The 21,852-nt window shown below is 43.1% G+C and overlaps 3 protein-coding genes across 3 annotated transcripts in view; 2 read left to right on the forward strand and 1 right to left on the reverse strand.

Moving 5' to 3' along the window:
* Nucleotides 1–517: 517 nt before the first annotated feature.
* On the forward strand, nucleotides 518–7,390 carry LOC109642106 (bifunctional apoptosis regulator). The gene is made up of 9 exons (XM_020106773.2): nucleotides 518–886; nucleotides 2,039–2,316; nucleotides 2,645–2,743; nucleotides 3,037–3,130; nucleotides 4,056–4,228; nucleotides 4,554–4,698; nucleotides 4,864–5,043; nucleotides 5,165–5,361; nucleotides 5,725–7,390. The coding sequence occupies exons 2-9, from the start codon at nucleotides 2,072–2,074 to the stop codon at nucleotides 5,915–5,917; spliced, it is 1,326 nt and encodes a 441-aa protein (XP_019962332.1). The 5' UTR covers nucleotides 518–886; nucleotides 2,039–2,071; the 3' UTR covers nucleotides 5,918–7,390.
* Nucleotides 7,391–7,540: 150 nt separating this feature from the next.
* txndc11 (thioredoxin domain containing 11) lies at nucleotides 7,541–15,978 on the forward strand. Its single transcript, XM_020106772.2, has 13 exons — nucleotides 7,541–8,376; nucleotides 9,036–9,132; nucleotides 9,343–9,462; nucleotides 9,658–9,755; nucleotides 9,848–9,977; nucleotides 10,090–10,183; nucleotides 10,431–10,543; nucleotides 10,651–10,854; nucleotides 10,944–11,652; nucleotides 12,246–12,424; nucleotides 12,664–12,776; nucleotides 12,863–12,943; nucleotides 13,465–15,978. Exons 1-13 carry the CDS (start codon nucleotides 8,252–8,254, stop codon nucleotides 13,997–13,999), a joined length of 2,598 nt encoding a protein of 865 aa, XP_019962331.2. The 5' UTR covers nucleotides 7,541–8,251; the 3' UTR covers nucleotides 14,000–15,978.
* Nucleotides 15,979–18,420: 2,442 nt separating this feature from the next.
* The window catches only part of mslnb (mesothelin b), a 43,428-nt gene continuing 39,996 nt past the window's right edge, over nucleotides 18,421–21,852 (reverse strand). The window contains exons 126-131 of the mRNA XM_069529965.1: nucleotides 21,310–21,471; nucleotides 21,081–21,217; nucleotides 20,691–20,833; nucleotides 20,505–20,599; nucleotides 19,482–19,878; nucleotides 18,421–19,119 (exon numbers count right to left, since the gene is read on the reverse strand). Coding sequence (XP_069386066.1) covers nucleotides 19,031–19,119; nucleotides 19,482–19,878; nucleotides 20,505–20,599; nucleotides 20,691–20,833; nucleotides 21,081–21,217; nucleotides 21,310–21,471 — 1,023 coding nt within the window. The 3' untranslated portion in view covers nucleotides 18,421–19,030. The remainder of the gene's footprint in view (nucleotides 19,120–19,481; nucleotides 19,879–20,504; nucleotides 20,600–20,690; nucleotides 20,834–21,080; nucleotides 21,218–21,309; nucleotides 21,472–21,852) is intronic.

Below are 21,852 nucleotides of genomic sequence, written 5' to 3' on the forward strand. Positions count from 1 at the left end.
ACAGGATCAGGGACAGGATCAGAGTCAGGATCAGGGACAGGATCAGAGACAGGTTTAAGAGACAGGTTTCAGAGACAGGTTCCAGAGCCAGGATCAGTGATCGGATCAGTAACAGTATCAGAGACATGATTAGAGACAGGATCAGGGACAGGATCAGAGACAAGTTTAAGAGTCAGCATCATGGACAGGATCAGGGACAGGATCAGAGACAGGATCAGGGACAGGATCAGAGACAGGATCAGAGACAGGATCAGGGACAGGATCAGAGACAAGTTTAAGAGTCAGGATCAGGGACAGGATCAGGGACAGGATCAGAGTCAGGATCAGGGACAGGATCAGAGTCAGGATCAGGGACAGGATCAGAGACAGGTTTAAGAGACAGGTTTCAGAGACAGGTTCCAGAGCCAGGATCAGTGATCGGATCAGTAACAGTATCAGAGACATGATTAGAGACAGGATCAGGGACAGGATCAGGGACAGGATCAGGGACAGGACGTGGTCTCGTGCTCTGAACTTTGAACTGGAGCAGCTGTCAAAGGCCACATGTATGAAATCAGCTGTGTCTGCATCACTGAGGAGGAGACAGAAGAGGAGGAGGAGACAGACAGACAGACAGACAACACTGGATCAGGAAACACTGGACTCAAACCCTCCTCCTCTGACCCACATGTCTCCTGCAGGGACCCTCACGTGACCAGAACTGGTGAGCGACATCAGGTGTGTGCGCGTGAGGCAGCAGCAGCAGCAGCGGAGCCATGGAGACGGAAGCAGGATGTTTACATGCTCAATGTTAAGTTTCATTTAAATTTGGATTTAGTCGCTGGTCCACCACACAGAGATGCTCCCCCGCTGCTGGTCACCTGCTCCGACACGCTCCTGAGGAGAGGTGAGACTCAACCGCGTCGCTTTAGCTTCTTTTTTTTTTATGAACTTAGCGAAGGTAACCTAGCTGTCGCTGTTAGCTTTCACCCGGTTACTGGTTAACCAGCTCTATCCGTCTCAACCCCAACCATGGTTCACTCCCTGCGGCGACTGTCAGTCTTTGCTTCTGGGTTTTTAGTGGCAGAGTCGTGAGGTAACGTGTAAACACTGAAGTAGCTTGTAGCTAACAGCTAGCTAGCCGGTCGCAGCTAACAGTGATGAGTTCACATTCCGCCGGTTCTCCCAGTAAAACACATGTCAGTGATTAAACCAGCGGGAGACTAGTTGTTTTACATCCGGTTTATAGTTTGGTACTGACCGGTTTATTATTCGCTGTGTGTTGTGTGTGTGTGTGTTTGTGTTGCGTTAGCTTCTTGGTTAATGCTATCACGACACGCCTTCCTCAATTCAAAACACTGCAGCCGATGTTAAACAATGTTGATGCTGAGATTCTCGGAACTGCGTCCACGTGAAATCATGTGATGACACAAACTATTCGTAATGGTGGACTAAGTCGTTCATTCCTCACAGTGCGAGCAGCAGATCGTCAAAGCCTCACATTCATAATCCCACCGAATTAAAGTACCAGCTGAAGTAAACGACCAGCAGTGCACTATTCACCTCCTCAGGCCTGACCTCAGTTATCTGAGCAGGACAATGTCCAATGTGCGTCATCCTCCACTTTATATATAATGTTCACATTATCAGAGTGTGACAAAAACATTTTTACAGATGTGATGTAGCTCAGTCGTGTGTTTTACCTCGTCACACTTGCACAGTGCTTAAGCAATTCTATTGATTTATATTAGTGCTTTGTTATTTTGCTATTTGGAGGTTATGTTGTGATAATTATTGATATCGTTTGATTGCCCAGCACTATTGTACACGGTTTAAACAATATCCAATTGCATTTCATATGTTCTATGCGCTGTTACTTTTTTCATGAACAATACGAGTAGATATAGATAAACTGTATTTGTGGCAGGTGCAAAAGTCTGGAGGCCCTGTAAATGAGTACTTAGAGCGTTATGGTGAAATGTTTTCAGAGAGCGTGTCTTAATAAGTCTTCCTTTTTGTCCTTTTGTTACCTTGTTTCTTCTCTTTCTATGTTTTTCAGATTGAGACTCATCAGACAACAGACTGAGCATCAATGGACGACCCCCCTACCTCATCTGATTCTCCTCAGTCTAAGTCTTCCACCACCAGCAATATCTCAGAACATGAATTCTCATGTCACTGTTGCTACGACATCTTAGTGAATCCCACTACCTTGACCTGCGGCCACAACTTCTGCCGCCACTGTCTGGCTCTGTGGTGGGAATCCGCACACAAGAATGAGTGTCCAGAATGCCGGGAGAAGTGGGAAGGCTTTCCGAAAGTCAACATAATGCTACGGTATGATTGTCACGGTCACACCGAGTCAAGTCACAGTTGAACAACCCTGCAGAGTGATCTTAATTTGAAATTGGATACAGGAATACCAGCGGAGTACAGACTTAACCGCATGTTAAGATTTGTAGTTGGGCCACTCAAGAAAAGATTTGAGGAGGAGAAACTTTATCAGAACTTCTACAAACTGAGGACAGAACAGTTTGTAGAAGTTCGCTTTAATCTGCATCAACTATACCTACGCTACCAACTCCGTTTGTTATTTTTTTATCATATATATTTATTGTGATTCCATCTCTAATTCCACGTTTTTGCATAATCCTCCTCTTCTTAGGGATGCAACGGACAAACTGTTCAGTGACGTCGTTCAGCAGAGGAGAGCTACCATCCAGGCAAACCCCCAAATCTCCCGGAGCCTGTTGGCCTTCCAGAGGTAGTACAGTATACTAACGTGATACAAGCTGTTTTGGTGTAAACCCAGGATACATTAGAAATCCATCCCTTCAGAATAGCACTTCCATAACTTTATCAAGCTCGAGAGGGGCAGTTTAAAACAAGAAGGATCAAAATTGATCATATATTTTTTGTAAGAGAAGGTTAAACATCCAGATGTGTTGAATAACCCTTTGACTATGATGACGGTATGGATGTGAACTGACCTTGTGTCTCTGCTAATTTGTATTAGATCCCAAAACAAACTCTCATTAAATATCTGTCTGTTTTAAGATATGGCGACAACTTGGGTAGATCCCGGACAAACCAGCACAAAGGAGCAGGCTTCTTCTTCTCTGGTGTCTTAACTGCACTCACATGTGTGGCTGTAAGTATCCATCAGCACCAAAAACATCATGTAATTACCTTTGTTTGTAAAATGAGGTACTCGGTATTGATGCCATGGTCCCGAGCTGCGATACTGAGCTTTTTTTACTGCAACGCTGCTTTTAACTACCCGTGAAAAAAGAGCCACAAATACCCATAATGTTAAAGAGACAACATTTGGTGAATAATTAATTAAATAAGTTGCTATTGCTTGATTTACAGATTCTCATTATCAGGATCCAGTATATGTGACTTTAAGATTTTGCCAAATGTACTTTTGGAGTGAGTTATCGTAAACTCAAACTATTATTATAACTATACGTTTTTGCTTTTTCAATATATCCAAATTGATTTCAACAGTATCTAATATTTCAAAGTTCCCACAGCAGTGGACGAAGGGGTTGGTCGTTCATTTGATGTAGACAGTACATGTTTATTTAGTCCATGTGGCACTTGGGAGCAACGTCAATGTGTGTTTTGCCACATGGCAGTACATTTGTGCATTGTGTAATCATGTGACAGCACGACCCCAGTTCTTTGATGAACATTGTGATTGAATCAGGTTGTTTTAGGAAAAACTGAGAGGAGGCCTGAGCCTGTGTGTAAAACATCTGTTGATGTCGAGGCTTTGTGTTTTACGTGTCAAGCTAAATAAGATTTAAGAGCAGATGTGTGAGTAAAGTGTAAATGTTCAGTCATACTTCAATAAACCAGGTGCTGCTGTAGGTTTAAATGTGCTAAATGTAATTACATGCTATTGGCACATAGCTAAGGTTTTTCAATAACAGCAGTTTATATCACAGTATAGAAAAAGCATATTAAGTAGACTTCTCCCAACCATCAACAGCTTTGTGAACCAAGTCTTTTCTTTGTGAACGAGGTATCACTGGACCTTGTCTATTAAACTCTGTGTTTTTCTGTGTCAGTTGATGGTGATGGTGTATCACTGGAGCAGTAGTGTGGTGGAGCAGCACAACATACTGATCAGTAAACCGGTGTCTCACTGGACATCAGAGGAAGTGGTATCCTGGCTGGAACATCTGGGGCCCTGGGCGCAGCTTTACAGAGATCCCTTCCTACAGGAAAGCGTCAATGGAAGGTAAAACCCGTGAAACTCAATCAGTGAAGTTATTTTCCCTGATTTTCAGATAAACTTCAAGCTCATTTTTTTTTAATTTGCAGTTTTTCAGTGTGAGGATTTGTTGTTGTTAGAAAAGATGTTGTTAGTTGTTGCAACATTTTAATTTAAATCATCTTTCACTATTTTCAAAAATGTTATTTACAAAAATTATAGATTAATCAAATGCTGATTACTCAATAATAATTAGCATGAAAAGTTCTTTCTCTTACTAGACGATGCAAAGTAAAATATGGAAGTTTGAATTTTATGCTGATCCAATGTGGTGTTGATTTCTTTGCTTCAGGCTGCTGTTGATGCTCGATGATGAAGATTTGCTAAAGCCGCCTTACAGCATCGAGAATCAGGCTCACCGTCGGGCTATTTTGGCCGAACTGGACAGAGTCAAAGCTCTGGGAGTCAAACCTCCTCAGAACCTCTGGGAATACAAAGTAAGTTCGGAAAAAATCTTTGAGCAGTATTCCATCATGATTAGATTCTCTGGCAAGTGCCTCCAGCCCTGATATCGTGACAAATGTGTTATTTAAGAAAATCCCAGATTGTAATCTGTTAGTCTTGAATCAGAACGTTTGTGATTTCTCTTTCACTTTCTTCAGGCGGCTAACACTGGGAAGTCCCTGTTCCTGCTGTACGCTCTGAAGAGCTCGCCTCGTCTCACACTCTTCTACTTGTATCTATTCGACTACACGGAAACCTTCCTGCCCTTCCTGCACACCTGCTGTCCGGCCGTCACACTCGTCGACCAATCACTGGAGAGCAGCTTCTACAAGACACAGGTGAGTCATTGAATAAGCAAACGTCGTCTCTGAGAACTTACTCAGCTACTGCTACATTTACACGCACACTGTATGTAAAAGAATCTCATACATTTGTCGATGATGTTCTTCGGTTTGTCAGCTGGAGCCCAACTGGCAACAGTGGGCGGAGTTTCTGGTGAAGTACCTCCTGCTTCCATACCAGCTCATAGCTGAGTTTGCTTGGGACTGGTTGGCCGTCCACTACTGGACATCTCGCTTCATCATCGTGAACGCCACGCTCCTGTCTGTGCTGGAAGCCTGTGCCCTGTGGAGACTCTGCATGACAGCCAGGATCAGGTACACGCAGTGGGAGGGCTGGGTGTTCATGAATTTTTCTTTCTTGTCAAAACCTGACACCTAAAATCACCCACAATGCCACACTGTGATGACGACTACATGTGATGCTATGGCTACATGTTGCTGTGAAGCAGTGTTTCTGTGTGTGGGTCCCCATTGTGTTTGTTTTCTTGCACGTGCATGCAATTTACTTCTCAAGCTGCTCTGGTGATTGGCTGTTGGTGGCAATAATACTCTCAGCTGACCATCGTGACATTTCACCTTGTTTTTATAGCATCAAATAACTAATTCAACTGAACTCCAGAGGGCTGCTTTAAACAATCAGTCGTTACTCGTTTAACTCAGATCTTCCTCTCTCTTTAGGTTTCTGCCACAGATGATGTGGAATCACACATGGACGATGTTATCTCAGGGGTTTGTCTTTGCCCTCCTGTGGCCTTTAGTCCCTCAGTTTGTGTGCAACTGCTTCTTCTACTGGGCGCTGTACTTCAGTCCCATCGTCAACATAGACCTGGTGGTGCAGCAGCTGATGCACCCAGAAACACAGGTGCCATAACAAAGCTGCATGAATTCAGCGCCCTGTCAGTGCCACACAGCTCAAAGCAATTAAAGTGAATAGCCTGTTGCTGAAAAGTGTTTATGTTCAGCGTTGAAGTCACAAGACAGACATTGCTTGCGGTCGGAAAGGACGTTTTCTCGCTTCCTGTCTCATCTCTGCTGGATGGTTGCCTTGTGGAACAAGAGAGGCTTTGAGCCACTGTGGGGAAAGCAAAACCAACCCAGTAAGAAACTGTGAAATATCTGCGATCTTATTGATTTGGAGAGACGACGGCAGTGGACTCATTCACAAACCACATTGCCTGAATGTTTCAGGGGGCATTTATGCAAACGATGAGTTCAAGCATTGGTGGCAATGAAGACTGGTGTAGTGACTCTCCTGTAGAGTCACTTAGGCAGCAGGGAATGTTCTCTGCGCATAGTTTTTACAGAGAAAATGATATTATGTCCAAGTTTGTCCTTTTGGGTGATGTTATTGCTAAAATCATAAATTTACATTGAATTGGTGTCTGTTAGATGAAGCTACGGCAAGAACTGCGTGCTCCCCACCACCTACTGCTCAAAACTGAACTGACTGATATACGCCCGGGGCTCCATTAAAATAACGTACATATCACCTAGTGGTCAAAATAAAACATTACACAATGGCTCCTACAACTGGCCCCATAAGGAGTTGACAGCTCTGTAGCACTGTAGTCCAGAAAAACCTGAGCTTTTTTTTTTATTCCTATACAGACCTGCAAACTGTCAGTGGAACAAAACAAGTATAAATACATTTTTGTTTAAATTTTAATCTAATCCACCGTCACTGAAATGAACACACGCTGCTTTATAACAGTCTGTGAGTATTATTCTGTATTATGAGTCATTCTGCAGATTTTTTAGTAACTCTTTGAGGGTCGTTGGCCGCGACTGCGATCCTGGTGCTACAGAGCTGTCTGAAAATTCACGCCACAATATTCAGTAACATGACTATGAAGCTTTCCAAGTGACTTGTTGAGGTTTGTGGTTCCGTCCCAGCCCGTCAGGGGCCTCAAGCTTTACTGTCATCTCAAAAGAAAGGCAGTCAGGACGTTTAGAAGAAGTATATTTCAGAAGTTCCTTTTCATAAGGTTTGAGGCACTTAGATTTAAAATAAAATGTATGATCTTAAAAAAATTTTTCGAGATGCTAGTTCAGATCTTTTCAGTTTTTATGACTTTTTAAGGAGACACACTTTGAGGCAGATTTTATTTGCTTGTACCGCTGACAAAGATTGAGTTGCACTTTTTTTTTTTTTTTTTTTTTTTTTTTAAATCATTCAGAAGAGTTTTGTTTGCAGTATACAATTCCATGTGGTGGGGGGAGGGGTAGAACTATTCAAAGACATGTTATTTTTTTTACCTGTTCATTTGCACTTAAAGGTTCTACACTGTGATTTTGTTCTTAAATGTTCTCTGATGACAAAGGAAAAATAAAGTCTTAAATGTTATCCTGTTGGATTTTTTTCTCATTATGTAGTAATTGCTGGAGAAATTGAAGTCTATCAGTTGTCTTTTTAATTTATGTAAATTCTTATAGCATTTTTCTATAAAAAATTCAATTTTATTTGTACGACTCCAAATCATAATATACATTATGTCAAGGCACGTTAGGTACGAGAACATTCATATTTTGTATAAAAATAAATATGTTATGTATAATGTATAAAATATATATGTTTGTAACTGAGCCTTTATCTACTTAACTTTATACGAGTGCAGTAACATTTGAGGATCATATTTTTATTTCCAGGTTTGTAACCAGGTATCTTAATTAAATCAAATTTACAATTGTAAATAAAGTTTAATTGATTGAAGCTCTATGAAAGACCGCCCTCTAGCGTTGGACGGTCGTCATGGCAGCAGAGGTAACGACGTTAGAGGCTGTCTGTAAAGATCAAGTAGCACCGGAAACGGAAAAAAAAGAAGACATTTCCAGGCCAAATCTAAATATGATGATTATTATTAACGTGTGTTTAATCTCTTTAGCGTCAACACGAGTCACAGTGAGTTTATGTTTTTTTTTTTCAGATTACGTAGAAACTGTCGATGTAAAATGCACCGTGCCGTTTGAACGGACAACATTTTCGCGGACGGGCCCTTCGGCGTGGTTGTTGCGGAAGTGAGAAGTCGACGTGGGGACGAAAGGTTGGTCCGCGTTCGAGACCCGAGACCCAGCAGCGGCGCGTCCAATCCGGGTCAGCGGTGTGTCCCGTGGAATCGGTCCGCCTGCCTCCGCCCTCCTCCCCCTCGGCGATGGACGCGCTGAGCCGGGCCGTATAAATGGGACCGGGAGCCGACGACGGGCTGTAATGCTGCGCCGGGTGCGGCAGTCTCTCCGGCAGGTGCTGTTCCTGATGGCCCGGAGACCGGATCTCCTCTGCGGGGCTATCGTGCTCAGCGTCCTGCTCGTCCTGGCTCTCAAGCTCACGTGCAGGTAGTGGCGCGACGGGGTTTGTTTTCGCCGAACAGACCGTGTTGGTGTGAATGAGCTGCTGGTTATCACGAGCTGGTGGAAAAAGTCCCGGCTCTGGTGTTGGATAAGAGGATTCACTGATGATTACCTCCCCGAGGACATATGGTGGAGTCCCGTAGAGGGACACTGCACTGTGACTGTGGGGCTCTGACAGTAAATGACCCAGAACACAGTTTAACCAGCAGCTCAGATCCACCACCACCATCATCAGGTTCGACAAATTACAATGTACAGTGCAGGAGGAGGCAGGAGATCCAGTGGTTTTATGATGCTAATTAAATGATTCGATAATTAAAAGTCAACAAATCAACAATTTATATAGTTTACTACAAAACAAACACAAAACAAACAGCAACACTTCTGTTATGTGGGGTTATACACAGGCCTGGTCAATAGTTAGGAACAAACTGAATCTCCAAAAACAACAATACACGAAGAAGAGCAGCTGTTGACTTGTCTTTTGTAATGCAACATGTATTATGTCAGATTAGTGTTGTTAATATCCATGTATATTGTAATCAAGTGTGTTTTTGACTGTAGACAAATGTGTATTGTCTCAGAATATATATTGTCACATCGATTTTCTCATTTAGACTGAAATCTATTTTGTCTGTCTGCAGCCGTGCTAAGAATGTGGTGGCAGCAGCCCGGCCTCCGGTGCGGTTCTTCTCTGCCGAGGCCCCGATAGTCGACCTCTACTTGGGTCAGCTGGACCAGGTGAGACTCTGGATACTTAACATTTAGTTGAGTTCGGAATCACTGGGATGTTATGAGATCTGCATGAGAACTGGATTCAGTTCTGGCTCTAACAGATACGCTTTAATCCTTCGCTTAAATGTTCTGTCATTTCTCTAATCATCTCACCGACAAATCCAGGACAGCGTTTACATCTCTGACGTGCCAGTAACGTCAATACTTTCTCTACAGGTGGAGCGTCTGAGGAGTGTGGCAGAGGTGTCGCTCATTTTCTTCTATGCGCCGTGGTGCGCTCACTCCATGGCTGCCCGACAGGAAGTGCAGCAGGTTGCTAAGAAGCTGGCCAAACAGGTAGAGGACACCTGCGGCTGCAACACACTTAAATTTCACAAATTGAAAGTTGTTGACTAGTGTGTCTGACTGTTGGGATGTACCGCAGAAGATGTTGTTACATCCTCACACGTGGCTGAGAATGATAACACAACACATCCTGTCTGTGGTCTGGAAGAAGGTTTGTTTGTTTCACTCTCATTCTCTCACACTCAGGTGCAGTTTGTGGCTGTTAACTGTTGGTACAGTCAGGGGAAATGCAGGAGGCAAAACCGCCTCTACCATTATCCCATCATCCATCTGTTTTATCGAAGGTGAGACGGAGAGGACGTCATGATGATTAATAACATGTACAAATGATGCATCACATCCTTTAATTGTTTTTTTAATCTCCTCTTTGCTGCAGGTTTGGACCCATCGAGTACAAAGGTCCATTCGTGGCTCTGTATGTGGAGAATTTTATCCTCAGAGTCATCACGCCGCTCACTTACCTCCCGTCCAGAGCCACACTAAAAGAGTTCCTCTCGTACCACGAGGTATTCGTTGGCCTCAGGCCCACAAAGTTTATCCCTGACTGTGTGCACTGGTCGATAATGTGCTGTTATGTGTGAGACATATCCTGACTGGCTGTGTCTTTTGTACTTCCAGCCTCGTGTGGTGGGTTTCTTCCAGTTTAACTCGTCTCCTCAGCCGCCAGGGTACATCACGTATTTGTCTTCGGCCCTGCAGGCTCTCAAAAGAGGTAAGAAACGGTCGTACAGCAGAGAGACTGGTTCCAACGAATCCTTCGAAGTTTGTCATCATTTCTAGAGCTGGAGTGTCTTCTGGATTAGTTGAGTGGATTGAGATAAAATAAATCAGCAGCTGCTGATTCAAGAATCTTTAATGTTCTTCTCTTTATCGTATATAACATAATACCAAGAAATATAAGCAACAATTATTTCCATTATCCATTAATTTAATTGGTTGTCTTAATTTTTCTGACGTAGATTTCCACGGAGTCATACGTTTCGGGGTCGTGACAAACAAACAGGTGGCCGAGGCCATCTCACTAAAAGAAGATCAAAGTGTTTATCTCCACAGAAGATTTAACTCCTCTTTGGTGAGAAAGTCCTGATATACCACAAACCACGGCCGAAGAATATATTGAAATACTGAATGAACGGTACTGTCATTTAAGATGTCGCAAATGTTTTCCTATGCCTTCAGATTTTCCCTCGACTGGAACGTAACTTCACGTCACAGGCCATCTGCAGCTGGGTGTTCGAACACCGTGAGACCGTCCTCCAGTGGCTGCAGCCGCCGGGAACAAAGTCCCGCCTCCTGGAACAGGAGCTGACTAAAGGTCCGGCGCTGCTGCTCTTCCTGCCGCACGATCCGCTCTGCTCCAAACCCAATCCCATCCTACACCAGGTGAGCAGTGATAGAGTGAAAATAGCTTTCTTGTTTTTATCTTATTTTAAATATCTAATTTTGCTGGGGTTTTTTTTTTTTGGTTTCAGATTGCTGACATTGCTCTGCGTTACCATTCCTGTGACATTAATAACAACTCCGGCTCGGACGGGAGATCCCACTTGCTGTGCTGCCAGTCGGTTCTCCTCCCAGAGTCCAGGACAAGTGTGTGTGAGGTGTGTCTCAGCTTGTCAGGACAGAGTCGGAGCAGCTCCTCCGTACGCTGCTCGTTCCCCTCCACAGCTCAGGGGGGAGACGTGTTGCGGCCTCATCTCCAACACTGCTGCCTCCACCGACTTCCTGCTCCTGTGTCCAGAACAACCGCCTCCTCAGTCGGCTGTAGCAACTTTCTGAACAGCTACAGCCCGTTCAGTCAATACAGTGCCTGCTGCAGAAAAGTAGAACCTCAACTCAATGACTCACAAGCCAAAGAGGGGCCGGACATGCCAAGACTCTCCCTCACGCCCCCTCTGTCCATCCCTCCGTCGTCTGTCACTCAGCAGAGAGGAGACGGCATCACAGGGCTCCGGTGTCAGACCAACAGGACGCTCAGGTTTTATCTGCTGGACGTTGCTCTGAACTGGCCTCTGGCCGTGAGGCTCGGAGCGACAGGCAACAGAACCGCTGCCCTTCACCAGGAGGCTGGTAACCCAGGTGACGGGAGCAGCGACCGGTCGTTCGCAGCGATCGTGAACCTGAAGGACGAGGTTCACTACGTTCTCCATCGCAGCCCGGCAGCCACACTAACGGAGGCTCTGGGTAAGACGAGGACATAATTACACTCAGTGGCCACTTTATTAGGTACACCTGTTGGGTCTAATGCAACAGCTGTGTCATGAATTCTACCTTTTTAAAAAGATGGTAATGTTTTTAATTTATACTGTGAGCCGGTATTCAATTAACAAGCTGTTTAGTATGGTGGTTATATTTTGAAATTGTGGTGAATGTTACTTGTGGCATATGACAATGTCACCGGGGTCTCACCCCAACAGGAGTGAGAGTGTCTCACCTTGTGTGTGTGTCTCTCACCGCATCTGTGCCAATCACCTCCCTGCTCCCCCTGGAGCTGCTCTCTGAGCCTCCTCCACTCTACGACATTTACAAACATGTGGAGATGGAATATTAGAAACTCAACAGCCATTCAGATGAGTTCATAGTGAAGACACAGAATATGACTAATGAATAATGAAGACATGGCTCGTCTGATGTTTTTGTTGTTGAATTTATGGTTAAAATAAAAAAATAGTTTAGAGATGCCAACAGTGGCGGCAGCAGTTCAGAGTATCACAGTTAATCACTCATTTAATTGTATTTGAACTTGATTCTCTGTTTTCATTGTGTGTGTGTTAAAGAGGCCTTCATCAGGAACTTCAGTGCTCCGCACAGTGTCTTGCAGAGGCACTTGGTGGGAGAGGAGAACAGGAAGGGAGGTGAAGAGGAAGCCAGGCGTCTCCAGCAGACGTCTCCTCGCCCCCTCATCACAGAACTGACCACCTCCTCCTTCCTGCCCTCCATCATGGATCTTGAAAAGGTGACGCAAGTGACGCTACTTAAAAATCTCTCTCCTCTCCGTGTATTTGTGTGAGAGGGTCGGCATTTCAGGCACCGTCCTTAAAAAGTTAGAGGTTGTTTAAAAACACTAACGGTGACTCAATCCTAACAAATGATTCTCCGATGTTTGTGCCGGAGAAGTAAAATCTTTTGTTTGTGGGATGATTTCTCAACAACACATACATACAAATAAAACCATATATGTTTGTGTGTGTGTAGGATGTGCTGCTGTTCTACTACACTCAGTGGTGTGGATTCTGCTCCGTTCTCAACCACATCATCATCCACCTCGCCAGATTATTACAGGGAAACAGCACCATCACCGTGGCCAGGTAACGCCGGTCTTCCGTGTTTTCACTGTTTCTGAACCCACTGAGACCGTTTACCCATAATTATACCCACAATCCTCTCTGTGTAGGGTGAATGTAGCTCGCAATGATCTTCCCTGGGAGTTCATGGTGGATCATGTTCCCTCTATTCTGCTCTTTCCCAGATACAGGTGAGAACTAGAATTGCACTTTCATTGCAAACAGAGCGAACACCGAATACACAGTTCCCTTAAATAAATTCAATCCAGCTGCATCGATTTACACGCACTCATAGATATCAGTTCCCTAAATATGCTGATTTTTGAAACAGGATTCATGAATTATTCTCTGAGAAATCTGTGAGTTATTTTTGGTCCATTTCCCATCATTCCACCAAGTTTCATGGAAATCCAGTCTGCGTTTTTCAGTTTCATAATCCTCCTGTCAAACAAACCAACAAACCAGCGGCCAGGGGTGAAAACATAATCCCCTTGGTGGAAATATTGACCAGTCTGATAGACACACAAATATTTTTAAATGTGCATTTTCCAGTTATATCTGTTCACTGTTTTTTTTTTGTATAGAAAGATGAACGTTGGAATGAAAAACCTCACAGCTCTCGTATGGAATATAGATTTACAGGAGAAAAAAGCCTCCTCAATGAATTACAGTGGCGTTCACCCTTGTTCTCTTGTTTCTTCTTGTCTTTAAGAAAACATCAGAGTGTAAAGTTTCCAGAAGATCTTCCCATCACGTTACCCAACCTCCTGCACTTCATCCTGCAACACTCTGGCTCTGCACACGATGCAGACAAACCAGTGACAGCCTCTGACAAGGCCGACGGTTCAGGTCCCACCTCCATCCTCCGTGCAGAGTTCCTGGCACTGCAGCGGGAAGTCCAAGCGCTGCATCACGCCCGGGAACGTCTCTCCCAACAGCTGGCGCAGCTGTGGCGCTACAACCGGCGCCTGACATTTGACACTCGCAGCTTAGAATCCCAGAACTCTGAGCTGCAGCGGGAGAGGCAAAGCCTGGAGGAGCAGCATCATGAGAAAAGCCGGCTGCTCGGGAAAGCGGTGAGACGCCTGCAGGAGCTGGCAGACACCTCTGAGAACCTGCTGAACGAGAACACGCTGCTCAGGATCCTGCTGAGGGCGCTGAGGGACAGGACGGAGGCTCAGGAGCAGGAGGAGGAGGAGGAGGAGAGTAAAGAGACAGAACAGAAAAGAAGTTATATGGCCTCCTAAACACACGTCTGCAGGGAATCCTGAGGAGGAGACAGCAAGGGAGGACTGGGAGGGACGAGAAAGAAAGCTGTGATTAGACCTGAGCGGATAAAATGAAACTGAGATGAGGAGCTGATGTAAAACCTGAGGGGCAACAACCCACAGTAGTAAATCTCATCACAGCAGCAAACGAGGATGAGACGCCGGTTACGATCTGTCGTGAGGAGAAACGTAGCGAGTTGTGATGATGGAGGGAATTATCCACTCACACTGTAGTGCGGGAATTCAGTGCCAAGTCACATGACTCAGTTCTGATGCTGCGCTTTGAAATAACCTAATGTAAAAAAACACTCTGCAGCCAAACTGTCTGTCGTCCCCGAATCACTGTCCTCGTCTGAGAGACGCTTTTCAAAGAACGAGCAACAATGACTTTACTAAATATTTAATTATTATGACTACGACAGTTCAGATGATAAGTTTTAATTTCCTCAACACTAACTCCATCAGTGCAACAACAGAGTCATGGTAAAGTCGTCACCGCTGCTCAGCTTCTATTTTCAACAGAAATTATTTTTTCAAACTCGTAATTTATTCCGGCCGTTTCCTTTTTTGCCGTCTCCCGATCAGCTACTGTTAGCACTTCCTGATGTCCTTCAAAATAAAAGCCAAGCTATGAAAGAAAGCCTGTCCAAAAGTCCTGGAGGTGCAGGAGTGATGGTTTTTATACCGGTGCGTAAATTCCTGTTTTATGTATTTCCAGATAATTTTCTTCGGATGAATTGTATATTTTTGTAAAATTTAAATTGAAAATAGTGACTTCTTAGTTTCTTAATTTCCAAATGCAGCGTCGGCACAACCCTGGTTGGTGAAAATACAACGTGATAGAAACAAACACTTGAAGGATTAAGTTTCCATTAATAAACGGATGAGAAATAAATATTAACTGAGGTTTTACGTGGGGCAGACTCTGTCGTATCTGGAAGTTTGTTATAACACCAGTCGTGTTTAGAATTTAAACATCCGTCTCACAGCTGTCTCTGTTTTAATGAAGTTTCTATCTAGCTACATGTTTCTGTCCCGAAGAAGGAAACAGGGGACCTATTAAATTAAGTGTCAACCAATGTTGTGTTTAAATCATTGTTGCTTTAAAGCAGCGCTATGCAACTTTTTTGCCTTAAAATAGCAGCTTCATTAAATGAGTTTGATGTTTCAGTGAGTGTGAATGTGGAGAATGTTTCCTCTTCACCCTGAACGTCTGTTCTATGTAACTCTGGTGAGTGGGTTCGCTCTCCTGTGAGAACAACTGACTGAGAGTCACAGCTTCAACCGTCGGAATCAGTTCCAGCAGGTTCAAGAGTGAAGCTGAACTGTTGATCTGTTAAAAAAGACTTAGAAGTTATTTAAAAACCAGAGTTTATCTGGAATATTCAGTTTGGTTGATTTCAGCTCTTCTGGTTCAGGAAGCCGGGGATCATGGGTAATGTCCAGCGTTCAGTTGTGTTTCAGTTCAGTGGAAATACGCAGTTACATTACATGCTGCTTTAAAACAAGTCGCAGAGGAACGTCTGCGTAACAGTGAAGTTAACAGGTTTGGAGAATATTGGAAAATAAAAACTTCCCTGAGGTCATTTGAATGTGACTGTGTGAGGATTTACAGGAAACTCTCACCTGCTGCTCTGCAATCCTTGAATTTAATGCACAGCTGCAGGTGAGAGTCGGAGAGTTTGGCTGCAGAGTAAAAGGGCTACTAATGAAGCTGAGGTTTATTTAAGAGCACTTGAAATAATCAGCTGTTTCTGTTTGTGTCTTCTTTTTTTTTTTTTTTTAAACGGGGAATAATTGTTTTGTTAAACTGATCTATTTTTCCAGGAATCTTTCATCTTTAAGTCACTAAAATATTATTTCTGTGTAACTATTCAGGTATTAAGAACAAGATGCTGCAATTGTTTACATGTGAAATATTGCACCAGTTTTTACTGATTAAAAATCAATTCTTCTTATTGGCTTCCTGTTTATTTATTATTGTGGTTGATGTGTGACACTGCCCAGTCAGATCAACTCACCACTGCCATAATAAATGCCATATCTACATCTTTAATTATTAGGTAAAGTCTTTGACACCTCTTATTATTATATGTATAAGTTATATATTAATTGCATATGGCTGACAGTCCTCTTTTCCGGTTTTACACTAATATACATTTTAAAACGAACATATCTGACCTCATCCGGTAACTTGACGATAAAAGAGCTTAATCTAAAAATGTTGAATTTAAAAAAAGTCTAAGAGTCAAAGATGATCTTAATGTTTAATGTTTCACCTCATTTAGCAAAGTTTTAACTGAATGTTCTGAAATCTAATAAAATATTACAGGGGATAAAAAATGGGCCTGCACATATTTTTACTTTAACCACCAGTAGGAGGCGCTGCAGCCCCTTCAGTATCACTATCCCTGAGTGTCCTTGAAACAAAAGCCCCCTGACCATCATGTGATCAGGGACATTGTGTTGAAATGATGTCATGACACCAGAATAATTGACCACCTGACGAATGTGTCATTTATTTTCATTTCTCTTCCCGTCACGTCAGATTTTCTACTTCTGACCCACAAACTCTGTTTTGGTGCCAACGACCCTCACGGTCGAGTTTATGATCACAAAATATTGAGAATAAAAGAATCTTAAAAGTCAAGAAGGCAAATCCACTGTTTTCATGTGTTGAACAGAAAGTGCGTGACCCTGAATCTTCTGCCTCCATGTTCAGCAGGGACGTAAATACCAGCTTTAATTTGAAGCAGCGGAAACATGTGCCGCTCATTTCTCCCTGAATCAAAGTCTCATGCTCTGAAGACAAAGAGATGTTTGATGTCTTTCAACAGATCTCATGTTTTATACATATATATGTTTGATCCAGTTCCTGGAAATACTCAAAGCTGCACTCACTGTTTGTCCTTACTCCTTATTTTTATATTATCTATGATTTTTTACAGTGTTAGCTTCCTCTAAACTGATGTTAAAATAAAATGACTTTTGTTTAAAACATATTGAGGGTTATTGTAACTAGAGTATTTAAAGGTTGTAAGTTTTCTGTCCCTGCGTTTGTGTAAATGAAAAGATGTTTGCTTCACGCTGTAAAACAGAATCTTCTTCCATCGTCGGTGACAGAAGAAAAACACCATTAAAGTTTGGAATGAGGAGCAACTTTAACGCACTCATGTGGAAAACAGGAACTTTACGGATGGTGGAGGTTGTTGTTGTGAAACTGGGGATGAGTCGGGGTTGGGTCAGAGAAATTCACACAGAAAACTTCTGCGGAAACAAACAAGGTTAGAAGAGAAGGTGAAGCTCATCCTGCAGGAAACTGTCCGACCTGCAGCCACACACTCGTCCACAGAACCTGTGAGTATCTGTTTGAAGTAAAGCTGTTGAACAGATTGTGTATTTATATGATCTCAGTGTTTTGTTACAACTTATTTTCATGTTGATAAGTAGCATATTTTTTTTATTGAATGCAATATTACTAATATATTATTTATAAATCTGTTTTATAAATCTTTTTTTAGTTAGTGAATCATGTAATTTGCATTAGTCATTAATTTGCACAACCTGTATTTACGTTCACCTTTGATATGAATTGTTTCCAGGGACAATGGCAAATGCACAAGTTCCTGTTGGTGAGTGTCCTCGTATGAGCAGCGGAGCTCAAATTTACTTTACTGATTAACTCTGGACAAAACCAGGAGCTCGTCTCCATTTTCTCTCTCCCTCTCTGTCCTCGTGCAGCGACAGTGGGTCCTTTGGGAGACAGTCCGGTTCAGGTTGTCTGTCCTTCATGTCATCAGGCCGTCCTCACCAAGGTGGACCACACCTCTGGTTTGCTCACCTACCTCTTCTGCAGTGGTCTCTTCTTCTGTGGGTAAGAAGCACTGAGGTCTCTGTTACTTTCTAATTTAAACGTCTTTCTGAAAAAGTTCTGTAGAAAGCTGATGAGTAGTTTTTGCCTGATTCTGCTGACAAACAATCCAACCAACCAGTGGACAGATATTTCCTCCCTAAATGGAGTTAAATTGATAAATGGTAAAACAATATCATGTGTTTTACATATTGTCCTCTCAGCTTTGTTTTAGGTTGCTGTCTCATTCCGTTCTGTGTGGACCGGCTGAAGGACGCCAGACACTCCTGTCCGACATGCAAGACGGTTCTCGGGGTTTATAAACGCTTATAGCTGAGCAGCAACAATCGCTTCATCCTTTAAATAGTTGATCAACAGCAAATTAATCAGCAACAGCAGTTGTTAGTTTCAGCCCCAGGTGATGAAGTGGCCGGTCAGGGGTTAAACTTGCAGCACATTCCTCAGTTCACCACCTTCTCAATGAAACTGTTGAATTCAGAAAATCGAATTATGCAGAATGTAACTGTAATAAAATGATCCACTGACACAGTTTTATGTCAACTCATGCTTTTTATTCACTTGTGAACTGCTGCCTTGTTACTTGTCGTCAGATTTACTTATACATCCATGTTGCGTGTAACTATTGGTTCTAAGCGTTTGTTTTAAAATGACCGGACAACGTTTACTCTTTTCTCCCTCAGTTAACTGTGACAGAGCTCAGAATGAGTCCTGAAGACTGTGCATTGACAAAACATTATGTATTTTATTATTAATCTCATAAAGCTCACAGGAAAGAAAGTGCTGTCTCAAAATTAATACACAACAGTGAAGATTAAGGCAAAAGAAATGCAGCAGAAACGGTCACCTTCATTTGTTTTAGTTTATCCTTCTTTTCAATAATTAAAAAATATAAAGCTTCAGGGGAAGAGCTCGTAAAATTATTCATGTGAAAGGTTTGAGAGAATATATATTCTTCCCACAGAGAACAGAATATATTATTTACATCTAATTTGTAATAATCGTAATGTAATATGCAGCCGTTATATAACCTCAGCGGCCTCATCTTTTATTTCTATTAGAGATAAATAAAAACATTATTTCATATTTTCCACTCAACCAATCTGGACTTTCATATAATCAGCTGCTTCGGTCGAGGTTCCTCACATCACAACGTGCTCAGAAGCAAAGAAAAGCACGAGGAGGAGAAAGAAGGAGAAGCCAACGTCTGCTCCGATGCGGGAACCGTGACCTGAAACAGAAAACACAAGAGAGCGGTAGTCAGTAAAATATTTCTGATTATACATCTAATTTAGAATGATATAATTTAAGATAAGAGGGAAGTAAAAAATGCAGAGTATGTACATTATATACATCTTTCACTTCACAAATCTCATTTATGCTCAACATTAGATTTGTCTACAGACGGAACGTTCTGATCGTTCTCTGCTCTCTGAAAAAAATCCTCATTTATTGACGTCTTCGGGAAAGTTTAAGGACAAAAGTGTAGAAACGGAGCAGTACCACCAGAAACTGTGGTGTTTTTGTGTGTTTTTAATGCTGCTGGGGTTTTTAACAGTTTTCTGAACTTCATCCAACTGATTCACTTCTCACCTGTGGTGGTAGAAGAAGTCGAAGTGGAGCTGGTGGATCCAGACACAGTAGTGGTTGACGATGAGGAGGATGTTGGCGATGGGGAGGATGTTGGTGATGAGGAGGATGTTGGCGATGGGGAGGATGTTGGCGATGGGGAGGATGATGGCGATGGGGAGGATGTTGGCGATGGGGAGGATGATGATGACACACTGCTTGAGTCCGTGATGGCTGTAGCAGGGTTGGCGGTTGTGGTGCTGGTGCCAGCCTTCCCACCCGTGAGTCCAACTGACAGAGTATCAAGCTCTGATTGGGGCTGACTCCTGATCCAGGTCTGAACCACTGTTTGGTTTTCATAGGACTTCAAATCTCCCAGGTTGCTGCCAAGAAGATTTTGAACGTCACTAACGGTCAGATTCTGTGGAGAGAAGAACAGGAAATGTTCATCTTGAGTCCAGACTACAACTGGTAAGAAACTTGAAGAAATTCTCAAAAGGCAGACTTGAGATCAGACACATGTTCTGTGAGGCCACTTTGATCTTTGACCGTCCAAATCAAAGGCCTTCTTGAGATATTGTGTTCACAAGGGGAAAAAAAAAATGTTTTCGTCACAGCGATCTTAGTGAAATTCTGCTTCAGAATCAGTTTTGCTCAGAGACGTGTGATAATCAGTCTCTTGTAAATGAATGGTGCTGAACAACTGCGTCTGTTCTGACTGTGAAACCACGGTTGGAGACCTGGAACACTCGCTTAACATTTCAACTTTCTTCTTGAAGATGCTTGATAAAATATTTTGACTTTGTTCCGCACATTTTATATTAATTCTCCAAACTTTGTTCTTGGCATTGAGACTTGATTCACAAAAAACAAAAAGAATCTTCCTCTGCTAATTTAGCAGTATTTTGTCCAGCTGTAGTGTGTAACTGCAGGAACAGAGTATTAGAGTACAACAACCCCTCAACAAAAACCTCACAAAGATTCACAACACTGAAAAATAAAAGAAATACAATAACCGACACACACACACACACACACACAGCTGACCATTATAACGCTGTCATCCAGACTGGTGAAGGTGGCCAGGTCCATGCTGACATTGGAGCTCACCAAACTTTGGATAAATGATAAATCAGCGCCCCCTGCAGGATGGAAAAGAAATGTCACTCTCTATTTTTTTCCGCAGGCATTATGAATATGTGTGTGTCGGTGTGTGTGTGTGTGTCTTCCTACCAAGATAAGCAGAAATAAGCTGGTAGTTGGATAAGGAGATGAGGTTTGTGCGGGTCACGTCTGTAAACGCTTGTCTGGCGATGGTGAACAGTTCCTTCTTGTTCTCTCTGGTGCAGGCGGACACATTGAGGGCGTCGGCGTCTCTGCAAGACACAAACATGCAGAGTAGGAGATGAGAGATGTGTGAGAGCAGCCGTGTTCAGGACTGTGTGGCAGGGGCTAGAAAAACCCCTGACAATAAATGGAATGTTCATAACATGTTCGTAATGATTTAGTGACGTCAAAGGCTGAGGAGCGAGTATGACCGGACCTTTTCTGTCAGGACGTCCAGTCTATTGAACAAACTTTTCTGAAATCCCTTTTCGGAGTCACACGCCTGTGACTTCTTACCTGAGGCTTTGTATGGAAATGTTCTTCAAAACGTCAACATCCAGCACGCACAGGTTGACTCCTCCGATGGTGTTGAGCTCCGCACTGCCGAGTTCATTCCCTGCATTACTCAGATAGTTGGAGATGACGGCCTTGGCCTGGGCGAGAAGGAACGAGCACTCATGAGGACACAAGCATGTGCGCACACAGGATGCACGACACTGTTCACTTTGTTAACGGGTTCGCTCACCAGGCTCGGGTCCCAGTCCCCGTTAGACGAGTCCATCAGAGCAGACAGCGTGTCCACCTGAGTGATGCTCCACTTGTTTATGTCGCTGACATTGGCCACACGAGACGCTGGACCCAAGAGCTGAACCTGGTCCTCTGGGATGGTGGTGTTGTGAGCATACGCCTGTAAAAGTGTGAGAATCAAGAAGTAGACTTCGTCACTTAATGGAGAATCAGCCATGAGGACTTGTGTTCAGGGCCCTGGAGCCAACGGGAACCCTACACCTACTAACTCCATCTAGAAGGTTGTTATGTTTTCATAGACGTTGGTTTGTTTGTTTGCAGGATTACGCAAAACTAGTTTCCAGAGCAGTTTTGGTGCAGATCCAAGAATTTGATTTTACTTTCCTCAACATTTTCCTTGATTTCTCAGAGAATAATTCAGAAGAAATATATTTTTCACTGCAGGTTTTTGTGATCGTATGCGGCTCTGTACTAGACTTGATGTTAATTCATGCGAACTCATGTAAACTTGATATCCAAACATCAAAATATATTAATCCCT

Source organism: Paralichthys olivaceus, chromosome 8, assembly GCF_024713975.1.
Source record: "Paralichthys olivaceus isolate ysfri-2021 chromosome 8, ASM2471397v2, whole genome shotgun sequence".
NCBI classification, from domain to species: domain Eukaryota; kingdom Metazoa; phylum Chordata; class Actinopteri; order Pleuronectiformes; family Paralichthyidae; genus Paralichthys; species Paralichthys olivaceus.